The sequence below is a fragment of the Lampetra planeri genome, chromosome 11, assembly GCF_965212315.1.
Source record: "Lampetra planeri chromosome 11, kcLamPlan1.2.h2, whole genome shotgun sequence".
Classification (NCBI taxonomy): domain Eukaryota; kingdom Metazoa; phylum Chordata; class Hyperoartia; order Petromyzontiformes; family Petromyzontidae; genus Lampetra; species Lampetra planeri.
The window spans coordinates 3,301,903-3,327,220 of record NC_136117.1 but is presented as its reverse complement, the minus strand read 5'-3'; the positions used below and the strand labels follow the sequence as shown (position 1 = coordinate 3,327,220).

General features: G+C 49.6%; 1 protein-coding gene across 1 annotated transcript; it reads right to left on the bottom strand.

Moving 5' to 3' along the window:
* Positions 1–1,390: 1,390 nt before the first annotated feature.
* On the bottom strand, positions 1,391–21,607 carry LOC144721214 (Krueppel-like factor 15). Its single transcript, XM_078598646.1, has 3 exons — positions 21,289–21,607; positions 11,589–13,120; positions 1,391–3,849 (listed from the first exon to the last, which is right to left on the bottom strand). The coding sequence occupies exons 2-3, from the start codon at positions 13,010–13,012 to the stop codon at positions 3,675–3,677; spliced, it is 1,599 nt and encodes a 532-aa protein (XP_078454772.1). The 5' UTR covers positions 13,013–13,120; positions 21,289–21,607; the 3' UTR covers positions 1,391–3,674.
* Positions 21,608–25,318: the final 3,711 nt, after the last annotated feature.

The window sequence follows — 25,318 nt, the reverse complement described above, 5'->3', positions numbered from 1 at the left end:
GTTAAGTAGGACAGCTCTTGCCAATTTTACTGTATTAAGCTATTGAGGCTGTGAGACTCATAAAAATTACCAATTTTCCACTGTTCTCTTTGATCTATGTCTCCACACGGATTGAGCCTCGTGTCTTTTTTAAAAGGTACATCTAAGTGACTGCTGTTAAATATGGAAAGTAATAAAATGTGCGATTGTGTTGGAGGGGAATTCTTTCAAATGATGTGTCCAGAACCCTTTAGCAGCAGATGTGACACATTGGTTATTGTTCGCTGAATAACACGGCTCAGCGTGAATTTAACCCTCGACTGGCTGTAGTAAAATGCTCAGCAGGAAGCCTGCGGACGAATAACTTGCCCAGGATCGCTTTCCAGAATTCACAGTCGGTCACAGTTAATGGAGTTAATTGAAATTCTAGTGGAGTTAACGTTCAACTTGAGTCACCATCTGGCACGTATCGGAGGTGATGAAAGCACGAGGTGGATTTCGCTGCCCGGCTGCATGTGGAGTGAGGCTGACGTCTCTGCGAATGCCGCACATCAGCACGAGGAGGACTCTCTGTGCTAAGCATGTGGACGCACCTCACTGTAGCTGGAATGGAGTGGTGCTGCCTGCCCTTGTAAAGCAGAAAGTATCAAGGCAGCCAAGCAGACGACCTTGGGTTGTTTCTCCTGTTACCGGATTCTAAGTGGGCTCCCAAAGTTTAGATTTTGTATTTTTTTAGGCCATGGGACATTTCCATTTTGCAGCTTATAGCTACCAACGTATATGTGCAGAGCCATCCCTAGGCTACGATGAAAGGGGGTGATCGCCCCAGGCCCCGCGGTTTGGGGGGCCTCCCGCACTTCAACATCACGGTGTCAGATGGATGTACTACCTCCGCTTTGGTTTGAAGGTGTTGGGGGGAGTTCACACGGTGTGTGAGTTGCCCTGGGACCCGCACCCCCCCCCCCTTCACAACGATGGCTCTGGATAGGTGTGCAGGTATTTCTTGCTTTAACGATGCACTCGTACTGTCGTTAAGCAGTCAGTGTTTTGACTGCTTAACGACAGTGGGTTCAAGGCAGGACACGTCGCATGAAGAGACGACGGCAGGCCAATCGAGACGAACGCAGAATCCTGGTGACAATGGCGTGATGCGAACCGTGAATGTTTTGGTGAGCACGACAGTTATTTCGCGAAAGGGCTTAAAGTCTCATGACGTTGACGGACAAAGTGTAATTACTTCAGCAGGTGATCATCACGTTTTGTCAAGGCTCAGGTGGTGCTCTCTCCATCCCACCGTGGACGTTTTGTGATCACTCCTTGTACGGATCGCTGTTTCTCGCGAGCGAATTTCCGATAGCGCGTTCCCACGGAGCCTCACGGCACCGCAAATGCGACAACAGAGAACGCAGGGTGAATGTTATGAAAATACCGTTTAATATTTCATATGGAAGGACACCTATAGCAGCAGACAAAATCACATCTCGTGTTAAATTATTATTTACAATAACATCATACAACGGCCGGCTTTGTCTCACCAAAGCAATCCGGTATTATTATTGCGGATTAAAAAAGGCAAACTAAGCACAGATCAAACAATTACAAATTGACCGCGGTACTTTATAAACACGTTTTAGCCAATACCCTGGCGTCGCCCGTTATAACACGCATTCAGACTTGTACAATGAATCGCCCGTTTGACAATGTGCAAACAATTTTTTTGACATATTTGTTTATATAAAAAAAAATAACAACCACAAAACGAAACCAGATAAAAAGCATTGTTCCCCATGTACAGTAGCACACTTTAAACAACTGTAAAACTTCACAGATGACTATAGTAGAACATCACTCAGCAGACATGGCTGGGTGCATCGTTATTGCTACGTCTGTTTCGCATCGAGATCCAGGTTAACTTGAAGTCAGACCATGTTCTCAAGCCTTTTGATTGTGATGGTCTCAGCCAGATTCCCAACGACTATTGAACACAAACCCTTCATTATGGCGTACATGTGCACTTAACGCATTCGAACCCAGCCGTTTAACGGCTTATTTTAGCTACCAGGCAACGGAGTAAAACCAACAGAGCGAGCTGCTCAATTATTCGCACGGATGAAGAGAAAGCAGTCTAGTGGTTGTATGCAATAAGATAGGCCCTTGAAGAACACGGAAGATAGCGCTGAAACGTTACCTCTGGGGTCGAAGCACAATGCCCTGATTTGTGGCTTGGCGGATAGCCATGAGTTCCACTACGATGGCCAAAGTTTCAGTTTTTCGCCCCGGATTTCCGAAAGCGCAGTTGGTGGAAGGTAAAAAATGCCAACGCAAAATGTTACAAAATACAAAAGGATTACAACTCAACAGGTTGCACGTTGCTAATACTACTGAGATAGTCTCCGCATGTGGCTGGTGATCCAGAAAGTGCTGCGTTGTCTGAGTACCATTTGAAGGATCTGTAAAAATAAAGGCCTTTCTGGTGGTGCTGTCACAATTCCCCAAGTGGATGCAGGAAAACCAAAGCCCGGTTGGCCTCACATAACTCCCGCTTGCAAAAACCTTCGTGCATGGCTTTCATCCCTCGAGTCCCAACCCTTACAACCCGTCTGATTTTCACACCGACCTTGCCATGTGTGCAGCCTGACCCTGCAGGAAATGCTTCATATATATTATTATTATAATATTACAAAAATAATCAATACAATTTATAATGTGATCATCATCATCTCATTATTCTTTTTTCATAATCGGTAGTGTTTTTTTGTTTGTAACATAATTACATTACACAGTTACGTAATGTTAAATTACGTAACTGTTAAATTACATAACATCATTATTATTCGTTATAAAAAAAAGTTTTGCCACTGCTGTAAGCGACTTGTTGACAACATTTTTGAAATGATCATAAGTGCGGCAAAGATGAACAGAGAAGCGAGTGGCTTCTGGTTCTGGCAGAAGATTGGACGGCTCGGTCCGACACAAGCCAAATCTCAAACTGATGGCACTGGGATAGATCAGCGCATAGGATCTATGTTTCACGATCAACGCCGGACAATATAAATGGGTAAATACCTGATGTCATAGTTCTACCCCGAGTGAAGATCTGGGGTGATAACTCAATGTTGATGTGGAGAGAGTGCTTGTTGACGTGTGCTGGTGAGTGTGTAACTTGATGCTGGTGCTTACTGAAGGGGTTTTGATGGACGTGGAAAAGGTGCTGGTGGGTGGATGTGCAGAGGGTGTTTGGTTGATATGCAGAGGTTGCTGATTGGTATTGAGAAGATGCGAGTGCCTTTGGGGGAAGGTCCTGGTGAATGTATTCCTGATGTTCCAATGGTGGACCTGATAGATCTAATCGGTGGCCGTATCGACCAACTTTATGGGCAAGTAAAACTTTTGGTTGGATAACGGGGAGTTTCTGGTGGACGGCGGATACGTGGCGGTGCGTGCTTAGTCAGTCTCGGTGGCGCCAACCGACATTAAGAAGGTAATGGTTGAGAAGGCGCCGGCCAGCACGTGAACGGTGGACCGTCAGTGGCCGACTTGTAGAAGGTGCTTGCGGATGCGCTCGGGAACGTTTGGCTTCATGGCAAGAGGAAGGAGGAAGTGGAGGAGCAAGGGAAGGCACTGGCGAACGAGGTGAAGGCGTCTTGGCGGCGATTCCCTTCTGCCTCCGCACTAACGGCGGTGGCGGCGTGCCGTCATGCGCTGTTGGAGCGCGCTGCCGCGCGTCCCGACCGCGCCATGCGGTGCACCTTGATGTGCTTGGAGAGGTGGTCGCTGCGGGCGAACTTCTTGTCGCACACGGGGCACGCGTACGGCTTGAGCCCTGAGTGGGAGCGCCGGTGCCGGGACAGCTCGTCCGAGCGCGAGAACCTGCAGCGCGACAAACGACACACCTCCGATCAGCACGGTCGACGACGTAGGGTGCGAAAGAAGTTCAACGTGCATATAAAGACAAAGATCCCCCGCATAGCCTCAACAGATTGTAGGAGTAAGTGCTGTAAGCGAGCACCTATGAAGGCCGGTACTGGTGTTGGCCGTGAGCGGGAATCGAACTCGGGTCGCCGGGTTCGTAGCGCAGCGCATTAACCGCTACGCCACCGCTCCCCTCAACATACATATGCACACCACACACACACACACGGGAGAACAATTCATGTAGCATAACAGCCAAAACGCAATTCCAGTCTTAATCAGGCTAGTGCAGGCCATCCTTCATGCGATACGTTCACAATGTCTCTCCGATGGGTTTTTGGGTTCCACCTCACGTCGCGGTACAATCCAAAAACACAGCGGAGGGCGGCAAGGCCCAAAGCCGCGGAAACCTGCACAGCAGTAGCACAGCAGTGGCATTCAGAAGGTATCCATAGTTAGTGGAAGGGGAGTCAAGTTCATCATCTCACCTGGTTAGATAGCATGAATACCACCACATTTGAGATAAACCAGCCAATTGATTTGTATGGATAAACTGGTGCTTAATGTGGGAATGTGGAATTTCCACCACTGGCTTACAGCCAACAGATCGAGATTTAGTGCCAACCCGCGCTCAATGGGCCAGTGGAGACGCTGACTTTGTTTATGAGTTGATGTCACTGGCACTGGAGTTTAAAATGAGGTTTATATTTGCCACCTGCAGAAAGCCACCTCACAAGCACGATCAGTGGCACTGCCCTGTAACGGAATGTAACTATTAACACGGCGCAGTGCTACCGCAGGTCACGTGTCAGGCAGCGGGTCTCCTCCGTCGCCACCTTGGTATATGTTCGGGTCTCGCGCGTTTACATCGCCGGGGAAGGAATCCCAGAAGTTTCACTAAAGACGAAAAAAAATTCCCCCACAAAATGTTCACTCTTGCGTTGAGGCATTCACTCAGTTTTGTTTTGCTCCCGCGCATTGTCTGCACTGGAAAATAAGCGCTGCTCCGCCACACGGACGACAAACCCAACATTGTCTGGGGTTTAGATTACTCCACTGTCTCAAAAATGCGTGCACGCATGTGGCAAGCAGGGTGAATGTGTTAGCACAGAACTGTAAACACAGACAGGCTGGGCTGGAGTTCATTACTGATAGGACGATGAGTTATCTCCAACGTCGCTTTCAGTGAGCAGCCCCTAGCGTACGGCTCACTCGGTTAAAATACACAGCTCATATTGTGTGTCTGGTTATATTTTGTATGAACTTGCTGTTCGAGTAAGAAGGCAGAGCCTCCCTGCCAATGAACGTTCACATTTCCACTGCAGGGGTCGGCGTGCTCGTAACTGTGCACGTGACGTCGGAGTTGCTGCTCTGCATCGACATCGGACAAACGAATGAAGACGTATGGCGAATGGTTGCAAGTTGAGAATTCTTAACCACAGTGGCAGGTTATATGTCACGTTTACCTTCATTGGGTTGTCTGTTAATATCCTCCGCACCATTCAATGCACACTGAATTAATGTTTAAATGGATAATGTGTGCGGCTAATTGAGTGTGGTTTCAGCTTTGGAATTATTCACTTCAGTCTCCGGTGACAATTTGCACTTGGCTTGCAAATCCATTCCGCGGAAGCTAAAATAATCCTAAACATTTTCCAGTCGATTCCCACCGTTTTCTTTTACGTTGAGCTTTTAAAAGTGTAATCGGCCATAAACTAGTATGTCTCGAGAAACTTGGCTTAATAACCTGTGCTTCCGTCGATAGGATTGCTTGCCATATCCATGATGACGGTATATGTTCTCCTGAAGTTTATATCACAAATTACCATCCAATGCAGGTGCTCCATCAATCTTGTCAAGAGCTTAAGGAAATGCTAAGTAAGAAGAGCCTCACCCAACGTCACGAGATGTCCCTTGAAGATAACACCACACAGCTATGTATGGGGTTAGCTCCCTCATCTCGTAAACAGGAGGGTGTGAGTTCGATCCCGACCCTGACGCATGCACATTTGGAGTTTGCATGTTTCTGTCCCCGTGGTCGCGTGGATTTTTCTCTGGGTCCTCCGGTTTTTTCCCTCCATGGTTATAAAAGTGCTTTTCATGGTATTTGGCTGCTATACGTTTCCACACGACAAGCCACTACTTGGTTGAGCTGTCATTTGTGGCCGGGTTGCTTCTGGTCAAATGAAACACAGTGAATAGTTACTACAGCAGTAGCCCTCTCTCTTTCCTCACGACAATCGCCACACTGCAGTAAATCTGCATTTTATTTTTTTCAGAGTTGAGATAGGATAAATCAAACGAGAATCTAAATGTATTGGATCACTCTTCGTGTGGCCAGGCAGCGACCATCACACCCCAATGCACTTCGGAGCCTCATTTACCCAGAATACTCAACAGTGCTGGGTCGACGCCGTGACTATTTACAATCGAATAGCCTCCCGTACCACTCAGCTGCCTCGTGTCTTAATGAATTGACAGAACATGCCGTGACAGGCAGACACAGAATGTCATCCGTATGGAACAGGTGACACGTGGGTTTCTGTTTTTTTTATTGCACGTGACAGCGTGACCTTATAGCACGAGCTATTAATGTCCTTATCGGTGTTAAAAATATCCACGTCCCTGTGGGATGTGGCGGTGGATGTTGGTAGCAAACGGTGGTGCTGACTCCAATGTATTGGCCAGCATCATACAATTTGTTTGGTTTTTATTAGTTTTAATAAGTTCTGTGTGTATATAGATAATGTCCGAGTCAAAATACCAAGGAATGGTTAGAAAGTAGAGATACTCCTCTGCGAGGTTTGACATGGAGCAGAATCAGGGAATAAAGCAGATTCCAATGCAGCACATATTCTCTGCATGGCCTATGATAGTTTAAACAAATTATTTAGAACAATGTTGGTGAAATAAGTGGCGGATTTTAAACGTAATTCAATAAGCCTTGGCAGGAAACCCATGACATGGTAATTCTGTATAAGTCAATTGCTCCTCAACAGTGCGTAATGGTCCTAAGACAAAGCAAACACGAAATGGTTACCTACTGACTGGTTTGTCTTACGTGGGAACACTCCGCATTAAGTATTCACACCGGGCTATATACACCACTGGAATCAGAGCTTTAGAGTGGCGAACCCCGTGGAATGTACCTACGTGTTGAGTGGGTTCACGCTCTGAATGGTTTTGCGCTAACCAAGGTCTAATTGACAAAGCAGGCTTTCCGCAGTTGGACCTTAACCTGGTTATAACTAAAGTGTATATACACAACAATCGTAATCATTACCATAATCTTATTTAAAGTAGTGATACTATAAATAGCCTAAATTGCTCTTAAATAATTCATGGGGTGCACTGTTAGCACCTCAGGTGAGCGAGGTTGGCTACGTACGGTGCATAAAAAGTTCAACGCACACGCATACATACGTTATCGAAGTGCTAAGGGGCCATCCATTTAGTAAGTAGCGCTGGAGGGGGGAGGGCGGTTAACCCAAATGCGTACACTTGCGCATGGGAGGTCTACTGACAATGAACGTACGCATAGGAAACGGGGGGGTGGATGAAGGCTCGATAATAATTTGTCTACATTGGCCTTCAAATGAGCCACAGTTGAGTTTATTCAGCTGTCAGACAACAAGTCCTGCCGGGAGAAGTGGGACTGTGGGAGAGGTGCCACTCGTGTGCCACCGTGCCCCTGACTGCAGCCATCACGCAGCTCAGCAGTGAGTCTGACATAGTGTGGCGACCTGCGCCACCATGGATCACCACACATCCTGCAATCTGCCCTCACTGCGGACGGCCGCTGGCTCAAGGTTTTAGCTGCCACGGTGCTCTGTTCGTGCTGCTGCTGCTGCCCGGACTTCAGCACTAACACTCGTCTCTACATCGATCGACTGTCACAGTCGATGTTCAGTCGACGCACTTTGTATAGCCGACACGAGACAAACTTTTAAAGGTACGCAAACTTAATTCTGTAATGCAGCCGGCGGAGGACTATTTGCTTAAACACGTTAATATGATTAATCCTTGATCTTTTCTGCGTGGATTAAATATGGGCCGTTCTATATGATTCGGGGGGGGGGGGGTGTAAAAGGTCCGCGTGTGTACAGGGAGGGGGGGTCAAGTTTTGACAGATTTTTGAGTACCGACTAAGCGCAAGGCCACAAATTTCGCCATGCTTTACTGCCCTAAGCAGGCGTTTGTTGGCGTGTGTGCTTATGTTTGGAAAACGTTGCTTCATGTTTATATAATAACACACATGGTGGGTGTGCTACCGGTCCACGTTCTGCTTCATCACATTGCCACGTTGGGCTGTGTCCAACCCACTGAGGCAAAACGGTGTTTTGGCTTTTCGAAATATTTGTTACCCGAGTTAAATAAAACGTATTATACACCATCGGTATGTCATGTGTGTTTCGTTTCCACCATATATTGTTATATCTATGCCACCTTTTGTCAGTATCCAAAATAAAAAAAAAATAACAACAGGTTTTACCCTTTCTGGCAATAAAACAGGAGTTATGATGTTCAATCACCAAATAGCTCCCTTTTGCAAGGCATCAAGTTTGCATGAACCACACGAACTTGTGGCAAAACGTGCAAACATTTGCACGTTTCACCATACATTGTTGTTTTATTTATTTTATGCAACGTTTAGACCGTGAAAATCTCACGGCCCGCTCCACACTGAAGTGAGCCCATTAAAACACGAGTGCACAAAGAGCATTGAGGTGACAAATCGGCGGGCCTGAGTGGCTCAAGGTGGGGTCTGGGTGGTGGTGATGGTGGTGGTGGTGCTGGTGGTGATGCTGGTGGTGGTGATGCTGGTGGTGATGCTGGTGGTGGTGGTAATGCTGGTGGTGGTGCTGGTGGTGGTGCTGGTGGTGATGCTGGTGGTGCTGGTGGTGGTGCTGGTGGTGATGCTGGTGGTGGTAGTGGTGGTGATGCTGGTGGTGGTGCTGGTGGTGGTGCTGGTGGTGATGCTGGTGGTGCTGGTGGTGGTGGTGCTGGTGGTGGTGGTGGTGGTGATGCTGGTGGTGGTGGTGATGCTGGTGGTGCTGGTGGTGCTGGTGGTGCTGGTGGTGCTCGTGGTGCTGCTGGTGGTGGTGCTGGTGATGCTGGTGGTGCTGGTGGTGATGCCACTGTTCACCGAGCTCGCGGACTCGGGCTCGCTGCGGTTTAATCCGACTTCGTTGTCCCAGATTCAAAGGCAGGATCTAGGCGAGGGGTCGGCAACCCGCGGCTCTTTCAGGCCCGCTTCGTGACCGTTATTTATTAACGACCACCGTCTCGAATTCACTGCTTTGCATTGGCTACGGCCTTGGTGTGGGGCTTTAGAGCGAGAGGGGCTGTGCGGTGGGGCGACGGGGCTGCTGGGTCTAACCCGGTGGACGTTTTCCTGCTCGATAGATTACGACGTTGAACATGGCCTGGAGGAGGATAGGGTGAAATGTAATCGAAAAACACCTGGTGCATGCGGTATAAAAATAGACGAGGCTCTCAAAAGTGAAGCAAGTGCATCGGCACCACATAGAGCAGTGTTCTTTACTCATTTTCAAAGGGTGGGGGTGGGGCGCCACTTTCGCCGATAAGACATCATCAGCGTGAGAGCTGCCACACATTTTAAACCATTGGGGGTTTGACAGTTGCACGATGATGATGGGTGGGTGGTGTTGCCACACGTTGTGTATTGTCGGGGACCGCACTAAAGGCCACCAGGGGCTGCCAGGGGCTGCCAGTGGCCCACGGGCCTTGCAATGAAGAACACTGACAGAGCAAGCTTGAAAGTCGCACATGGAATGGATGGTGCACCCATTAGATGCACTGACAAGGCCAGGTTCCAGCCAGACGTTTCCACAAGCAGGTGGTAAAACAGAGTTTATTTAAGAAGCTTTATTGCCCAAGTTGAGCCATTAATGATTTATGAAGCAAACTGCTGAAACATTTCCGGGACAATATATATTTCCAATATTCACATTCAACGTCAAGCATTCAACGTTGAATGAATGTCCTCATTGCCAGCTTCCCGTCTGCCGTAAGAATTTTCCACTGCACCTAAACCAAACACAACAAGCCATGCCACTACCGGACCTTACCTAAACGATAACCTTTTATATTTTGGGGTGACAGCCCATTCAGATAGCGATCTTTTAATATATATCACGCTCTTCCTTGTAAGTGGTTCTTGCACATTTCCTTGAGCATCCGCCCAGGTCAATTAATTCTTAATATAACATACTGCTTCACTGCGTGGCCATCAACACTGGTAACGCAGCTTAATACTGCAATGGGAAAAAATTTTATGTTTGGGAGATTTGATAGTACTGTTTTTTTATATATGTCAGTAAACCTGCCCATTTCACCCACACTGAGCAGCTTTTACATTTGATAAGATGTCATAGCGGGAAGGCCTCTCAATAACTTGTGAACCAGTTTGTTGCCTTGCGCGGCACTTTCGGATGCGCCTCTGCGGCCGTCTGGAACGCTCTTCCTCTTCCGATATTTAGGTAGCCCCTGGGAACTGTGCACTTTTTAATCATCTCGACTGACAAACTAATTTTTTTAGAACTTCTTTGTGTGTGTTTAGTTTATTGTCCCCTCTCCCCACGCACCGCCGATTAGCACGGTTGGGTATGCACACGATGCGAAAGAAGTTCAACGTACACACGTACGTACGTTGAAGGTGAGTGGCCCGATCCTGAGAGCTGCGTGTGGCTGGGATCAGGGGCCTGAGGGCCGCTCCCAATGATGAAGGGCAACGTTATGCCAATATAAAATAATAATTTACAAAGCCCCTCTCTACAAGGTGCTCAAAGCTCTGTAAATCACGGAAATAAACGCATATTAATGTTTAAATACAACCGAGTGTCACGTAGTGCTGGCCCATTTGAATATGTTGGCATCAGAATCAGAATATATATATTTATCCAGGAGAAGGAATCTGATTAAGCCATGAAGCTCTCTTTCGCAGATATCCAGTAGGGGCGGGCGGGGTGGGCAGTGCGTCAGCCAGTGACATCAACATCACAAATATAATCAAGGGTACAAGACATAGAAACGTTAAGCGGGTCGCCAAGAAGTAAATGAAACAAATAGATGCAAGGCAAGGAAGTACAAATTGCACTCGTATTTGAAGGGTCAAGGTGAGCTTGCCCACCCCCTGATGTGTCACAACGCGAGAGGCCAGCCACTGGGGCAGTGCCATATCTCTCTCGCGAGGGGAAACCTGATTCAGCCAATTATTTGCCAATGCAGGAGAAAACGGGAATGTCTGGGGAAACCCCACACATACGCGGGGATACGACTCCGTGTGGCACGCTGTGAGTCGTGTGCCTCGTGCTCTCTCTGGACAATGCGTCCTCGTGGGAAGTCAATCCCTGGGTGGCAAGCGGCGCTGCCACCCAGGGATTGGACCAAAGGCAAACAATCTGCCGATGGGCTTCCAGTTGCAACGCCTGGAGGGGTTTGCAAAGGGCTTTGTTGTAATCTTCAAAAGTTGGTTAACTCCATGCAGCATTCTCACATAATCACGAATGCCCTTCCAATGTCACGTCATATTTAACAACCTTTCTGATGGTCATTCGAGTTCCAATGAAAGCACGACTCGTCAATAAATACATATTCTGATTCTGATGACACTTGGACACAGACATGCATCTTATCATCCATACAGATACTTCTACTCTATTGATTTAAATTACCTCCAAGTGCATCCTGACCACGTGCACGCAAAGGGCTTCTCCCCCGTGTGCCTCCTCATGTGCGCCTTCAGGTGACTGCTCTTCGTGTACGTCTTGTTGCAGCCCGGGTGCTGGCACCTGTGCAGCTTAAGGGGCTCCATGGAGGAGGCCAAAGAGGTGGCGGAGGAGGAGGAGGACGAGGAGGAGGCCGCGATCCTGCACGAGCCCGGCGTGCCCACCTCCCCGGAGATCTGGAAGGATGCCCCTCCAGCGGAGGAGCCCCACGACTTGGAGGACATGGGCACGGGCGCGATCTTCACGTACTGCCGGGAGTTCCCTGAGCCGGTTGCGTTGGGGAAGTTCTGCGGCACCAGCGCGAATGTTTGCCCCTGGATGGTCACAAAGAGCTGGGCCACTTTAACGTCCATAGTGCTGCTGCTGGAGCTGCCGCTGCTGCTGCTGCCACCGTTGCTCTGCTGATGGTCATCTTGCTCCACAGCGCAGTCAGAGTTCCCCTTCACCTGCATGTGCTGTAGCTGCAACACGACCGGCATGCCACCCTCTGCCATTGTAGACTGCGGTCCCCCCGGCTGCGGCTGAGCCTGCGATCCTCCGTTCATGCACGCCACACCCTTGTGTTCCCCTGCCGCTGCGTTCAGCTGCTGACCGTCGTAGGAGGAGCAAGAGGGTTCGCCCAGCAGCCTGCACGGCCTCTCGTACTTCATGTCCTGCTCCTCCAGTCTGCTCGAGCCAGGTAGCAGGCACGGAGCCGCCTGCATGGACATCATGTGCTCCTCCAGGAACTCCTCGATCTCATCCAGGGTCGGCCTGAACGTGCAGCAGCCCACGCCACCGTCGCCGAAGCTGAGGTCTGGCAGCTCCGGTTTCGGCGAGCAGCCGGGCCACGCCGAGTGGTGGTAGTGGAAGGTCGAAAGGCAGTCCTCCGAAGAGCCTCCATCGAAAAGAGCCCCGTCGTACAGCCGAGGGTCCGACTGTGCCAGGAGGTATTCGACGATGGCGTCGTTGTCGCGGCCCATGGGTCGACTCGAGTGCAACGACGGCGACGACAGCGACGATGAGGACGATGACGGCGACGAGGATGAGTGGCCCGGGGAGGATTGCCGAGCGTCGGGACTGGAGCAGCAGGAAGCACAGGCGGAGGAGCCCTCGCTGCCACCGGTCGCGCACAGGTAGCGCGGGCTGGAGCATTCCGAGCGCCAGTCTCCCTCCTCGTCCTCCTCGTCCTCCTCCTCCTCACCCTCGGACAGCAGCGGGCGACTGCCCCGGAGGCACGAGGTAGGCGTGCGCTCCCTCTCCTCCTTTTCCTCCTCCTCCTCCATCTCCTCCATCTCCTCCATCTCTGCCACGCTTGCCGCCAGTGTTGAGGAGTGGGGCCCGAAGAGTGAAGGTGGCGGCAGGTACTCCCGCGGAGGCAACACTGCCATGCTTGCTCTGGTGGTGCTGCCACAACGTGCGGAGCTGGCGTGTATCCCCTCCTGTCGCCTTTCCTCGGCAGTGGCTCGGGGAACAAGCTGCGCCGTACGGATATACACCTGCGTGGCAGAGACACAGGGGACGATGATGCAAATCCTCGGTGTTTACGTCAGCGTGGCGCACGAGGAGTGAGGATGGGCGGAAGCACCCGGTGCTGATGGTGCTGATGTTGGTCACACCGCATCAGGTGTTCATATTGTGCGCAGACCACATATGAGGGGTCCAGGTCAGGTTCAGAAAACAACTTTCGCTGGTGTAGCCATCAGAACTGGAGAGCAGTATCATATTCGCTTACCACACTGATCCCCATAGGACAGTTGACCGCTTGCCGTCACACTTGCACAAGCACGAAGCGCATGTTAACACAATGCTGTGAAAGCGTTGGTCCACGTATTAACACATTGCTATGTGTTTATACGTTCTCCTACAACATTCCCTTCAATCATTTAAAATTCACAAATAACTGGAATCATTTAACTTTCAGCTCATTATTGTTTGTAAACCCCAAATCATGTTGCTCTAGGGCCATTACTTGCCGTTGTTTGGGCTTCTTTGCATCGTGGGTCCATCCCCACAAAGTTGTGGGAGTTATTTTTTCCGTAATGCAAGCAGGCACGATTGACACACGATAACACGCTGGGTGGTTCAGATGCCAGCCAGGCATTGACAAAAAAACAATAATTCCTCTGAGGTCAATACAATGAGCACCCAAATTGTGGGATTTCCAATTGCGCCGCGATATAAATGTTGAACTTCCACCACTGGCATGAGGCCTGCCGAGAGAAATGAGCACCGCGTAGCATTGGGACACGTCGACTTGGAAGTCCCTCACTGAATTAGGTGTGTCAGGGCAGGCCTCTGATACAAGGCCTCGAATAGGCAATCTGGGATCTCGTCAAGGCGCGATAGCTAGTTCTCCTGCACGCAAAAACTACTCCAGAACAGGAAGGAAAAGTCCTGCTTACGCGTGGATTCTGCAAATGCGTCCCAACATATGCGTTCGTCCTCAGAAGTATATAATTGTTGATAATTATGGGAGCGCGCGCGCCAGGCGTGCGAGGAAACAGGGGCGTCCGTGGGCTGTCTATAGGCCACGGGGCTCAGATAGCGGCTCTGCTGGGGAGGGCACAAGCAATTATTTCATCAATATCTGGTAACCCAGCCAACATGGAACGTTGGCCAACGATGGGCTAACATTGGCTAACGGTTCCGACTACATGCAATGTTGGCCCAACGCTGCATGCTTACTGGGAGATCCCTAATATCAACACGACTTTTCTAAACAAATTACGATAATTTTTATTTTACCAGGTAAAGTCCACTAGGCGATATAACTCCTTTTCAGGAGTGACCTGGCCGCAAATCGTATCCCAACGAAGTGGCTTATTACGTGGAAATGCATAGCAGCCAAATACTCTTAATGCATGTTTCTCAATGTGGAGGGAAAAACTGGAGGACTCGGAGAAAAATTCACGCAATCGCAAGGAGAACACGAAAACTACAAATATGCAGCAGGCATCAGGGTCGGAATCGAACCCACGACCTCCTGCATACTGGACGAGGGAGTTATTATCTCGCCATCGTGAGTTCTATATAAGAAGAGTTCAATGTATGTACCATAACAGGAAATTTTTTCCACTTCCAATTCTTTTCTAGGGTAGACGTCACAGCGCCGGGCTGGGGATAAAGGTTAGTTACCCGTGGAAAGGTGCCTTCTGGTAACAACTGGTATGCGACCCATCATCAGCCTTCTCATAAATATGTATATAACATTGTTCTCTCCGCTCAAATGATCATTGCAGCAGTGCGCTTCTGTCCGTTTAGCGATGTGGTGGCAAATCCACATTATTGTTGGGTGCCGGCATCATCATCATCAGTCACGGTCAATCCACTGCTGGATGAAGGCCTCCCCCCCCCAAGTTGTTGAAATCTCTCACGAATCCTGTGATGATATAATACACCTACACCACAAGTAGTCTGTTGTCCTTCCCCTGCACCTCTAATTAGCACCGTTGGCTGTGTACGGTGCGAAAGAAGTTCAACATACACACGTACAGGTATCTAGTTTCATTATTCCAGCTCTGCTGTGGATACCCCCCCACCGCCCACCCTCCATAGGAGCAACACCACTGCTGACTTCCTGAAAAGTGTTGTCTAATTTATTGATCCACAGGGGGATGATGGATTGCATTTGAACTCACATATACCAACAGCACCACCACCTCGCTGGACCTGCTTGTTAAGCTTTACACGACAGCACCTGCTGCACATTACAGGTTACACACACGTCTACCCGGAAGAATGTGTAAGCCAAACAAGCCTCAGCGTTTTCATAACTTTGGCCTTTCACCAGTTCTTATGTAACCTTGCATGTAGCTGTGTTTCCAATTTCTGCAGAAGACTTACCCCCCCCTCCTTCCGCGCGCAGACACACAAAGCTACCATTGTGAACGTCACAATGCACCTCCTGCGGTATCCGATGCATGGACATCTGGAAGAACGCTTTGCTGAGTGTACAGAAACAAAAGACTAATAACAGTCGGGCGAAGGTTGGCCCGAGAGCGTTCTCCGACGTTGACGCAACAATTGTTGATATATTCAGCTCCTTAGTTCGGGTTCTATGAGTCTGAATCATAAATATAACTGGGTTAGGCAGCTTAAAGTGTGCGAATTGCATGGATGTTAAACATTGCTCGTGAATGTATTTATAGCTCTTTCTTCTTAAAAAAACATCTTAAAATGTACCGTAAGTGGAATGCAGATTCTATACTAACCAAAAGTGTACTGCAATTAGATAAATGCAGAAATAATAAAGTGCCCTTCACGCCGAGGCTTCTCACTCTGAACGCTTTACACGTGCACTTGCACCGCATCTCATCTCAACTCATGTTTCTCAATCGTGAAAAAACAATGTTAATAAATACATCGGTTTGATGAAACAAAGTAGTTGTACTCACGTGCCCATGCTAAATTTGTGTTTCGATTATTTACCTTCGAAAAACATCTGGCCACGTCTCGCACGCCCAGAAAGAGCATCTCGTAACCCCAGGGGGTGAGCTAAAGTAAACTACGATTTCATGTTACCACCAGAGAAGACTCACTGAGCTCTCTACAGTAGCTCTTTTGCAGAAGCGACCTGTGTATATTTGGAGTTTGCATGTTCTCCCCGTGTTCGCGTTGATTTTTCTCCGGGTCCTCCAGTGTTTTCCTCTGCATTTAGAATCAACATCATGATGCCGGAGAATATTTTCCACAGATAATAGGAGTCACGTGGTCAATTCACTCTATTATCCCTAGGGGGTTACCTGCAGGTAATGGATGGTATGGCATGACTCCTAATATTTGGCTGCTCTACATTTCCACGCGATAAGTCACTCCGTTTGATCCTGAACTTGTGTCCGTGTCGCTTCTGAAAAAGAGCTGTATAGCTCAGTGGGCCTTGCCTGGTGGTTAAATTAAAACAAAAAACGTTTAGTAAGTTAGATCCCCTCCTCTGCAACACACTGCGACTCGCAAACAAAGCGATCCGGTTGTGCAGGTTCCAGCCCTCGGAGTCCGTGCGCGACTCTGTTCCGTGTTTAAAGCGCTTGTGTCAATACGGCCCAAGTGCCCCCTCGAGTGCTTTCTAAATACCGACCTCGTGCGCGCGCGGCCTCCCTCGCAGATCCGTGAACTGAAAAAAAAGCCATTTGGCCCCCTTCCCTTAAGCGTGTTGCGCTGTTTTGTGCCCTTTGATGCGAACAATCGGCAAGGGCTCACGCACACACGCACACATACACACACGCGCACGCACACACGCACGCATTCCAGCAAAACTTGCATTTGAGTTGAGAGGCCAGTTCTGGGTACTCAGTGTCGCCTGTTCCATTGCAGTACTGTACTGTATTGGTAAATTTGTGGCCGACAGCAAATCAATTGGGGAGAGAGGCCTTCGTCCAGCAGTGGATCCGACAATGGTCTGTAATTGATTCATATTGAGAGTTTGAGTGAGTGTGTGCAGATAGTTTCTGCGATTTGCAAAATATGTACGGTGTTGTGGTTTCATTTCTGTTGCTGGAAATTCACTTCTGCAGGGAAATTCCAAAGTGTAGCATTCGCTCAAAATGTGGATGTTACTGACTCATGTGAGTCATTCACAAGATTGCACCACAGTGTGTCCGTGTAATAGCCAATTATAAGTATGTATAATTGAACAAACTCACAACGTCATACGTTCCCTACACTCAAATTAATATGGGGCAGCGTTGATCTCCATTGGCAGTTTTGAGAGTGGTGTAAATTCCACATTCTCATTGTGATGTCCAGTCTCTTCCAATGAAGGAACCCCAATTGACTTTATGGTTCTCAGGGTTTTAATGAATCCCCACTTGTTTATGTATATGGCTCAGTTTTGTGTGATTCAACGAATTAGTTTAACACGTAGTAGGGCTTTCGTTACCAATATTATCCATAATATCGGGGTTTTTTGGGTTAGAGCGCGTAAATATAAATGTGTGGTTAAACCCGCCGCCACCCAACAAAGCCAATTAATACGGTTTAGGCAAAACGTGCCAATTAGTTACAAGTTCAGCACACCGCTTGTGTGTTGGAGAGTAAACCCACAACATCTGCAAATCGAACTAGCATCATCAGGCAACAGCTAATGAATAAATAGAAATTGTAACGGACTAAAGTCGTGCATATGAGCACCGGTAAGCTACACCTCTGCATTTATACTTCATCCACCTTGACATTGGTGGTGGGAACTAGGGAGGTCACCCAGGTGTAGTCAAATATAAAACTGCAACTGGATGTTTGCAATGTCATCGAGACCATCTTTAACAGTCACGCGTGTCACGGTATGTACACGTGTGTTTATCTATTTTTAAAAGATGCCATAATAGCCAAGGCATGCCAATATAACGCGAGCATCAAGCAGCTACTAATAATAACGCACGATTGTGCATTAGAGAAAAGGTAATGGCAAGCGCAAATATAATATCAGTTCACTGGCCATACAAAGATATATTTCACAACAACAAAACATCTGCAGGTTAATAATGCAATTAGCTTGCATTGCACCATATTCTTAAGAACATCCTAAGTTCAAACGCAGTTGCTTGTCCATACGGAGAGACTGGTTTCTGCCGTAGCAACGAGAAAGTTCCACCACGAGTTTTTGTTTTCCCATGAGAGACGGTGAGCATCGATGCACTGCTGCACATCGTTAAAGTCACAGGCAACACAAGGGACGTAGTTTGACAACACGTCTTCCTATCAATGGTTGCCATGAGCCAGCTAAGACAAACTGAGTTAGGATTCTTACGGCCACATCTACTGAGAAACCTAACAGCAGTTGGGAACAATGCTCCAAACTGATTTTTGTATTCGTTTTAATTGGAAGTGCACGAAAGCACGTATTATTTCCATTAGACCGAATTTTTTAAGTCATTTCAAACAACCACTTTTAAGCTGAGAGAGCCAATGAACTTATTCAAATTTCAATGGCAGAAAATGCTTGGCCCTGCAGCGAAATATTATTATTTAAAATCCCAAATTACGATATGGCCAATGGTGGCCCTTGAACCAACGATAGCTGCAGATATGTATTACATTCCCACGGGCAGGGTTCAGTTTTGCCCCAACTATTGACTTCCCGCAAAGCGGTAGTCGCGTCTGTGGCACGGCTCACAATTTCCCCCTCTACTTAAAGATGTCACGCCGCATTTGACGTTGACTTTGCGCAGCGCAGAATGCATTTGCTTTATTGCGTGAGCCACTAGTTATATGGAGCAGTGGCTGGACTTGAACCGCAAACGTCACGCACGCTGTACTATCAGCAGGCGTTCCCGCTCCGTGTAAGCAACTCTCACCCAGTCTGGCGGGAAGTCCAAACGAACATCTTGGGATACTGCGCCATCTCCATGCGTATCCCGATTGCTATTGGTGAGAGCCACGAGTGGTACGACTCATTTAATAGACTCCGGAGGGTTTATGGGCAAAGTTCGAGGCCTGACCAGCATTCAGACTCACGACCTTCTTGACAGGGGCAATAAACACTCTACTGCAGCAGCAAAACCCCGTTGAATTAACAGTCCAACAATTTGCACTAAATTGGATGCACACACGCACACGCGATTCCATACAGAAATACATTTTCTTATTTTTAAACGCAAGTTTAAAAACGGGATGGCGGGTCATAATGAATCTGTTGACCTAAGGGTTTCCAGATAGGTCCATTTGCAAAGGCATTTCTTTCCCACGCGACAACCTTGAAGCTCATTACTGTAACGCGAACTGTCTCTGACAAGCTGCAGCACGTCCACGAGAATCCAGCGAACACTCCGCTAGTATAACCACGATGGGAGTCATTCATTACAACCCCCCGACAGCACGTTTCTGGCACCCTGAAAGCCGAACCGAGGCTTCGAGTGACAAGAGGTATGTATAGGGCCATCCACTGAGTAGGTACGCAAAAATCTGTTAAAACTTGACCCCTCCACCCCTCCCTGTACGCACGCAGACTTTTTACACCCCCCTACCACACCTGCGTACGTTCGCCTGACGCACCCCCCCCACCTCAATCCTATAGAACGGCCGATATTTAATCCACGCAGAAACGATCAAGGATTAATAATATTAACGTGTTTAAGCAAACAGAAAGTCCACCGCCGGACTATCTAACTCATTTGAAGGCCAATGTAGACAAATTATTATCGAGGCTTTACCCCCCCACACCCCCGTTTCCTATGCGTACATTGTCAGTAGACCCCCCATACGCAAGCGAACGCATTTGGGTTAACCCCCCCCCCCTTCATGCGTACGTACTAAATGAATGCCCCCCGTGGCTAACTCGCGTGTGTGTGTGTGCGTGTGTGTGTGCGCGTGTGTGTGTGTGCGCGTGTGTGTGCGTGAGCGTGTGTGAGCGTGCGTGTGCGTGTGTGAGCGTGTGTGTGTGTGCGTGTGTGCGTGTGTGTGAGCGTGTGTGTGTGAGCGTGTGTGTGAGCGTGTCAGCGTGTGTGTGTGTGAGCGTGTGTGTGTGTGAGCGTGTGTGTGTGTGAGCGTGTGTGTGTGTGAGCGTGTGTGTGCGTGTCCGCGTGTGTGTGTGCGTGCGTGTTCGTTATCCAGCGCGCAATCTGACCGAAACACCAACAACTTGTAGCGGGGCGAAGCGGCCGAAGCGGCCGAAGCAGAAGCGAAACTTTAAATGTTGCGCGTACCACAGGGGGGTCTGCTGGGGGTGGGGGGGGGCGTACAGGGAGCGAGCCCGGCCAGGCGAGAGGAGAGAGGCGCACGGAGGTGGCAGCTTCCACTCGGATCACTCAAATCAGTCGCTGGGACAAGCACTGAGCTGCAACCTCCCCCCCACGACGTGATACGCTCTCTGCAGTGAGGCACGCGTGCATGCAGCAGTCACGCAGCAGTAGCTACTGCAGTAGCTACTGCAGCAGCTGCAGCTCCTGCAGCAGGAGCAGATTCTATCTTATCTCGCCCGCACGCGAACTGCACCCCCCCCCCTTCCCTTGCAGTAAAGTGTCCATCGCATCCACTTGGAGCGCGAGGGCTCCTGAGTGCACTTCCGATTAGCACGTTGGCTACGTACGGTGCGAAAGAAGTTCAACAGACATACAATACCAGCGCCCGCCACTCGCCACTAAGTGACGGTGAAGTCACCACGGCGCCTGTGCCAGGCCAGGTGCACGTTGAAGCCACGTGAAATGTCGAAGGCTCGCTGCTGGCAGGAGGTCACGGGACAGACCCCGCAGGTGCAGTGTGTTGGCTGACTGACAAAAGCACCATCAGCTGTGCCACCGGCTGTGCTAACTTGCCGTATTTTATCCGCCCGGCTCTCCGCTCGTTGTTGTGAGCGTCGCTCCTCTGCCCTCAGTTGCTGTTGGGAGGGCGACTGCCTCCAACTGCCCAGTAGCAGCAGCGTCCTTCACGAGCCTCCTCCATACGAAATACGCGCACGTTCACCCGCCTCTCATGCTGCGTCGTAGCTCCACGTGCGATGGCCGGGGAGTTTCTTTCAACTATCTCAGGGAATGCAAGTCGTTGGCGACACCAACGACTTGCAGCTGTAGCGTTCACCGCTCACACAGAGAGGCTCGGGGCAAGTGGGGGTAACACTGCAACAGCGAAGTGGTCGCGCGGATCCAAATGCAACAACGACGAAAATGCCAATTCAATGAAGGGAAGAGAAACGCGCAAGCCAAGGGGACACAATGTCCCTCCCTCCCTCTCTCACCTGTTAGCGAGCTGGCGCTTGGTGTATCGAGTTGGCTTGCTGGGTCGGCGAAAAGGGCTCTGAAAATCACCTCCCTGAAGATGCTCCGCAACAGTTGCTGCTGCACCAGCAGCAGGCAGCAGCAGTCGAGTCGTGTACGAAGGGCGCTGATGTTGAAGCGAGTGGGCCCACACCGTGGCGTGCCGCGTGTACGCACCCGACCAGGTCGCCTCTGGCTCTTGCTAAGTGACTCCAAGCCAAAGCCAACGCGCTAAGACCACCGACCCTCCCCCTTCTCTCTCTCTGCAACGTGTAAGTCGTAGTCAGTAGTCATCAAATGCAATGGCTCTCACGTGATGGTAGGGGGCGTGGGGGAGGGGGGTTGGTGACCATCCTACAGAGGGCACGGGGCGGACCTGCACGCAGGGGGCTCGTCGCATGCGCGGCCGCCCATTGGCCACGAGACGCGCAGCATCAGTGGGCAGTGGGGGGCTCTGGGCTCTTCCACTCTGCTGCGATGTTACGTGGTGGGTGGTGGTGGTGTTGATGCTGAGCCCTATGGACCTTTAAAATGTCACCACCCCTCCTCTCACTCCTCCTCTGTTATTGTTAACTCAAGAGCCCTCCCCGGCATGGCACATACGTCATGGCATAGATGTGTATGTGTGTAGGTATTGATGTCCGAGTGAGAAAGAGTACAAAGTGTAACGTAACAAGTAGCTCTGACAGAGATATACGTCAATAAATCCGCCGGTGGATTCATTATTAAAATTTGCGGCTCAAATCGCGTAAATAAGTTGTGTGCATGTCGTACATTCTGCTTGCAACCGACTCGGGTGGGTGAGTCGTGTGTCGCTGGCAAGTCAGTGTCGGGTGGAGGAGGGTGGACAACACACATTTTACTCGCGCGGTGTGACCCCCCCCCCCCAATTTCCCCCCCCCCCCCAAAAAAAATGATCAATTATGAATGGTATTGTTGGTGGTTTGCACGTGATGCATTAAAAAAAAACAGGCGAGCCAAATGAAGGTGTTTATTTTTAACCGTGCTGCACATTCAATGAATACGTGAGGCAGGATGCCGTCTATGCTGACCAGGGGCAGGCTATATACGAGCTTGTGTGTGTGTGACACTGAAGTAACGCATTTTAGAACTGTTAGTGTAGGGTTGGCAGATATTTGTTCCAGGTTACAGAGAGCCAACATTGGACATCAAAGACAAAGATCCCCCGTATAGCCTTAACAGACTGTAGGGGCAAGTGCTGTTCGCGAACACCTATGAAGGCCTGCACAACACACGAGAGGTGGGTGGCCAGCACCACGCCCGGCCGCCTTTATCTCCCCGGCTGCGATGTTTACACACCGCACCAGGTACTCATTTAAGGCTGAGTCGACCTAAGGGAGGCCCAGGACCGGTTCAGATAATCGTCACTGGTGATGGCAGTGAGCGAGAATCGAACTCGGGTCGCCGGGTTCGTAGCGCAACCGCTACACCACCGCTCCCCACATTGGGCATCACACACACATCGGCTCCCATTCACAGAAAGATTGAGTTGACATGAATGGCTTGTGTGAGTCCTACCTGGTGCTTGCTTGGGAGTGATGTTTTTAAAACGTATTTTACGCTCATCGGTTGTTATTTATCTGTATAAGCTGTGCTTTATATATTCGATGTGAGGAAGTGTTGTTTGAACAACATGTTTAAAGAGTGTTGATTTTGTAATTGGCAGGAATTTTGACGTAAAGCATTGCTGTTTTCTGTTGCTGTTTTATGAAGTCGAGGCATATTATCTCACCGCGTAATTGACGAGCAACGAGGCAGCATCTTCTGTGTTGTTCTTTTGTCAGCCCTGACCGAGTTTGGGAAATTCCACATTCCTATGGCAGGTGCTGGTCTACCCCATATACGATGACTCCAGTAATTATTGTCAACATCTCACAACGTTGTTACTGTTTTATCAACCCTCGGGCGCGGGGAGGAAAACATGATGGAAGACTGATTCAACCCTTGACGGGGTTTCAACTCACGGCCTTGTCATCAAGGACTCTAACCGCAACACCATCTGTGACTATTTTGTGAAATCAGTATTCGTTTTTTTCTCACCTTGTATATGTAGTGGTGATACGCGCTGGCAGTAGGGATCGTGGGGTAGCGCGTGGTGATTGGCTGTGGGTTGGTGACGCGCGCTGACGGTGAGGGATCGTAGGTCAGCGCGGGGTCATGGGTTATGTGATGGTGATTGGCTGTGTGTTGGTGACGCGCGCTGACAGTGATGGATCGTGTGGCAGCGCGTGGTGATTGGTTATGTGCGCTGACACAAGCTGGAAGAAGGGATCGTGTGGCAGCGCGTGGTGATTGGTCGACTAGGGTGGGTGCTCACATCGCGGTCCGCATAGGCTCCGTCTCCTTGGAACGGAGGGCTATATAAGGCGGTGCGCGCGGGCGCTCGGGGAGTTGTTGGTGACCAGTGAAGACGGAAGACGGAGGAGGAAGAGATAGGGCCCTGAGACACCTAGTCCTGCTGTCCTTGTAAGGACCGGGGCCCTGTGTGGCTCAGAGGCGGGACCGTGGGACCCGGGGGCCGGACGTCTGTGTGAGGACTGGGCCGCGGGACCCAGTGGTCGTGATCCATACCCAAGCTGGGGTGGGTCTAGAGGTTCCCCCGGATGCTACGGGGCTGGAATGCCCGTGTGTGTGTAGCCGGGTGGAACGTGTAGCGTGAGCTGTAGTAACCACACGTGTCGGGTGGAACGTGTAGCCTGAGCTGTAGTAACCACACGTGTCGGGTGGAACGTGTAGCGTGAGCTGTAGTGACCACACGTGTTATTGTGGCAAACCAAGTGTTAATAAAGTGTGCTACCCGTCAAGTGGTCTCCTGCCGTAGTTTACTATACTACATATATACCCATCTCATCCTGCATGTACCCATCTCATCCTGCATGTACCCATCTCATGCTGCATGTACCCATCTCATCCTGCATGTACCCATCTCATGCTGCATGCACCCATCTCATCCTGCATGTACCCATCTCATCCTGCATGCACCCATCTTATCCTGCATGTACCCATCTCATCCTGCATGCACCCATCTCATCCTGCATGCACCCATCTCATCCTGCATGCACCCATCTCATCCTGCATGTACCCATCTCATCCTGCATGTATCCATCTCATCCTGTATGTACCCATCTCATCCTGCATGCACCCATCTCATCCTGCATGCACCCATCTCATCCTGTATGTACCCATCTCATCCTGTATGTACCCATCTCATGCTGCATGTACCCATCTCATCCTGCATGCACCTATCTCATCCTGCATGTACCCATCTCATGCTGCATGTACCCATATCATGCTGCATGTACCCATCTCATCCTGTATGTACCCATCTCATCCTGCATGTACCCATCTCATCCTGCATGCACCTATCTCATCCTGCATGTACCCATCTCATGCTGCATGTACCCATCTCATGCTGCATGTACCCATCTCATGCTGCATGTTCACATCTCATGCTGCATGTACCCATCTCATCCTGCATGTACCCATCTCATCCTGCATGTACCCATCTCATCCTGCATGTACCCATCTCATCGTACATGTACCCATCTCATCGTACATGTACCCATCTCATGCTGCATGTACCCATCTCATCGTACATGTACCCATCTCATCCTGCATGTACCCATCTCATCGTACATGTACCCATCTCATCCTGCATGTACCCATCTCATCGTACATGTACCCATCTCATCCTGCATGTACCCATCTCATCCTGCATGTACCCATCTCATCCTGCATGTACCCATCTCATCGTGCATGTTCACATCTCATGCTGCATGTACCCATCTCATCCTGCATGTACCCATCTCATCCTGCATGTACCCATCTCATCCTGCATGCACCCATCTCATCGTGCATGTAACCATGCTTCCCTGAGATAACAAAAAAATACAAAGAGTGATATATGTAGCGTTTTCAACAACGGGAAGAAGAACCCTGGGAACTTGGCACGAAGGCACCGCAACGTTTTTGATGCCCTTTCTTTCTCTC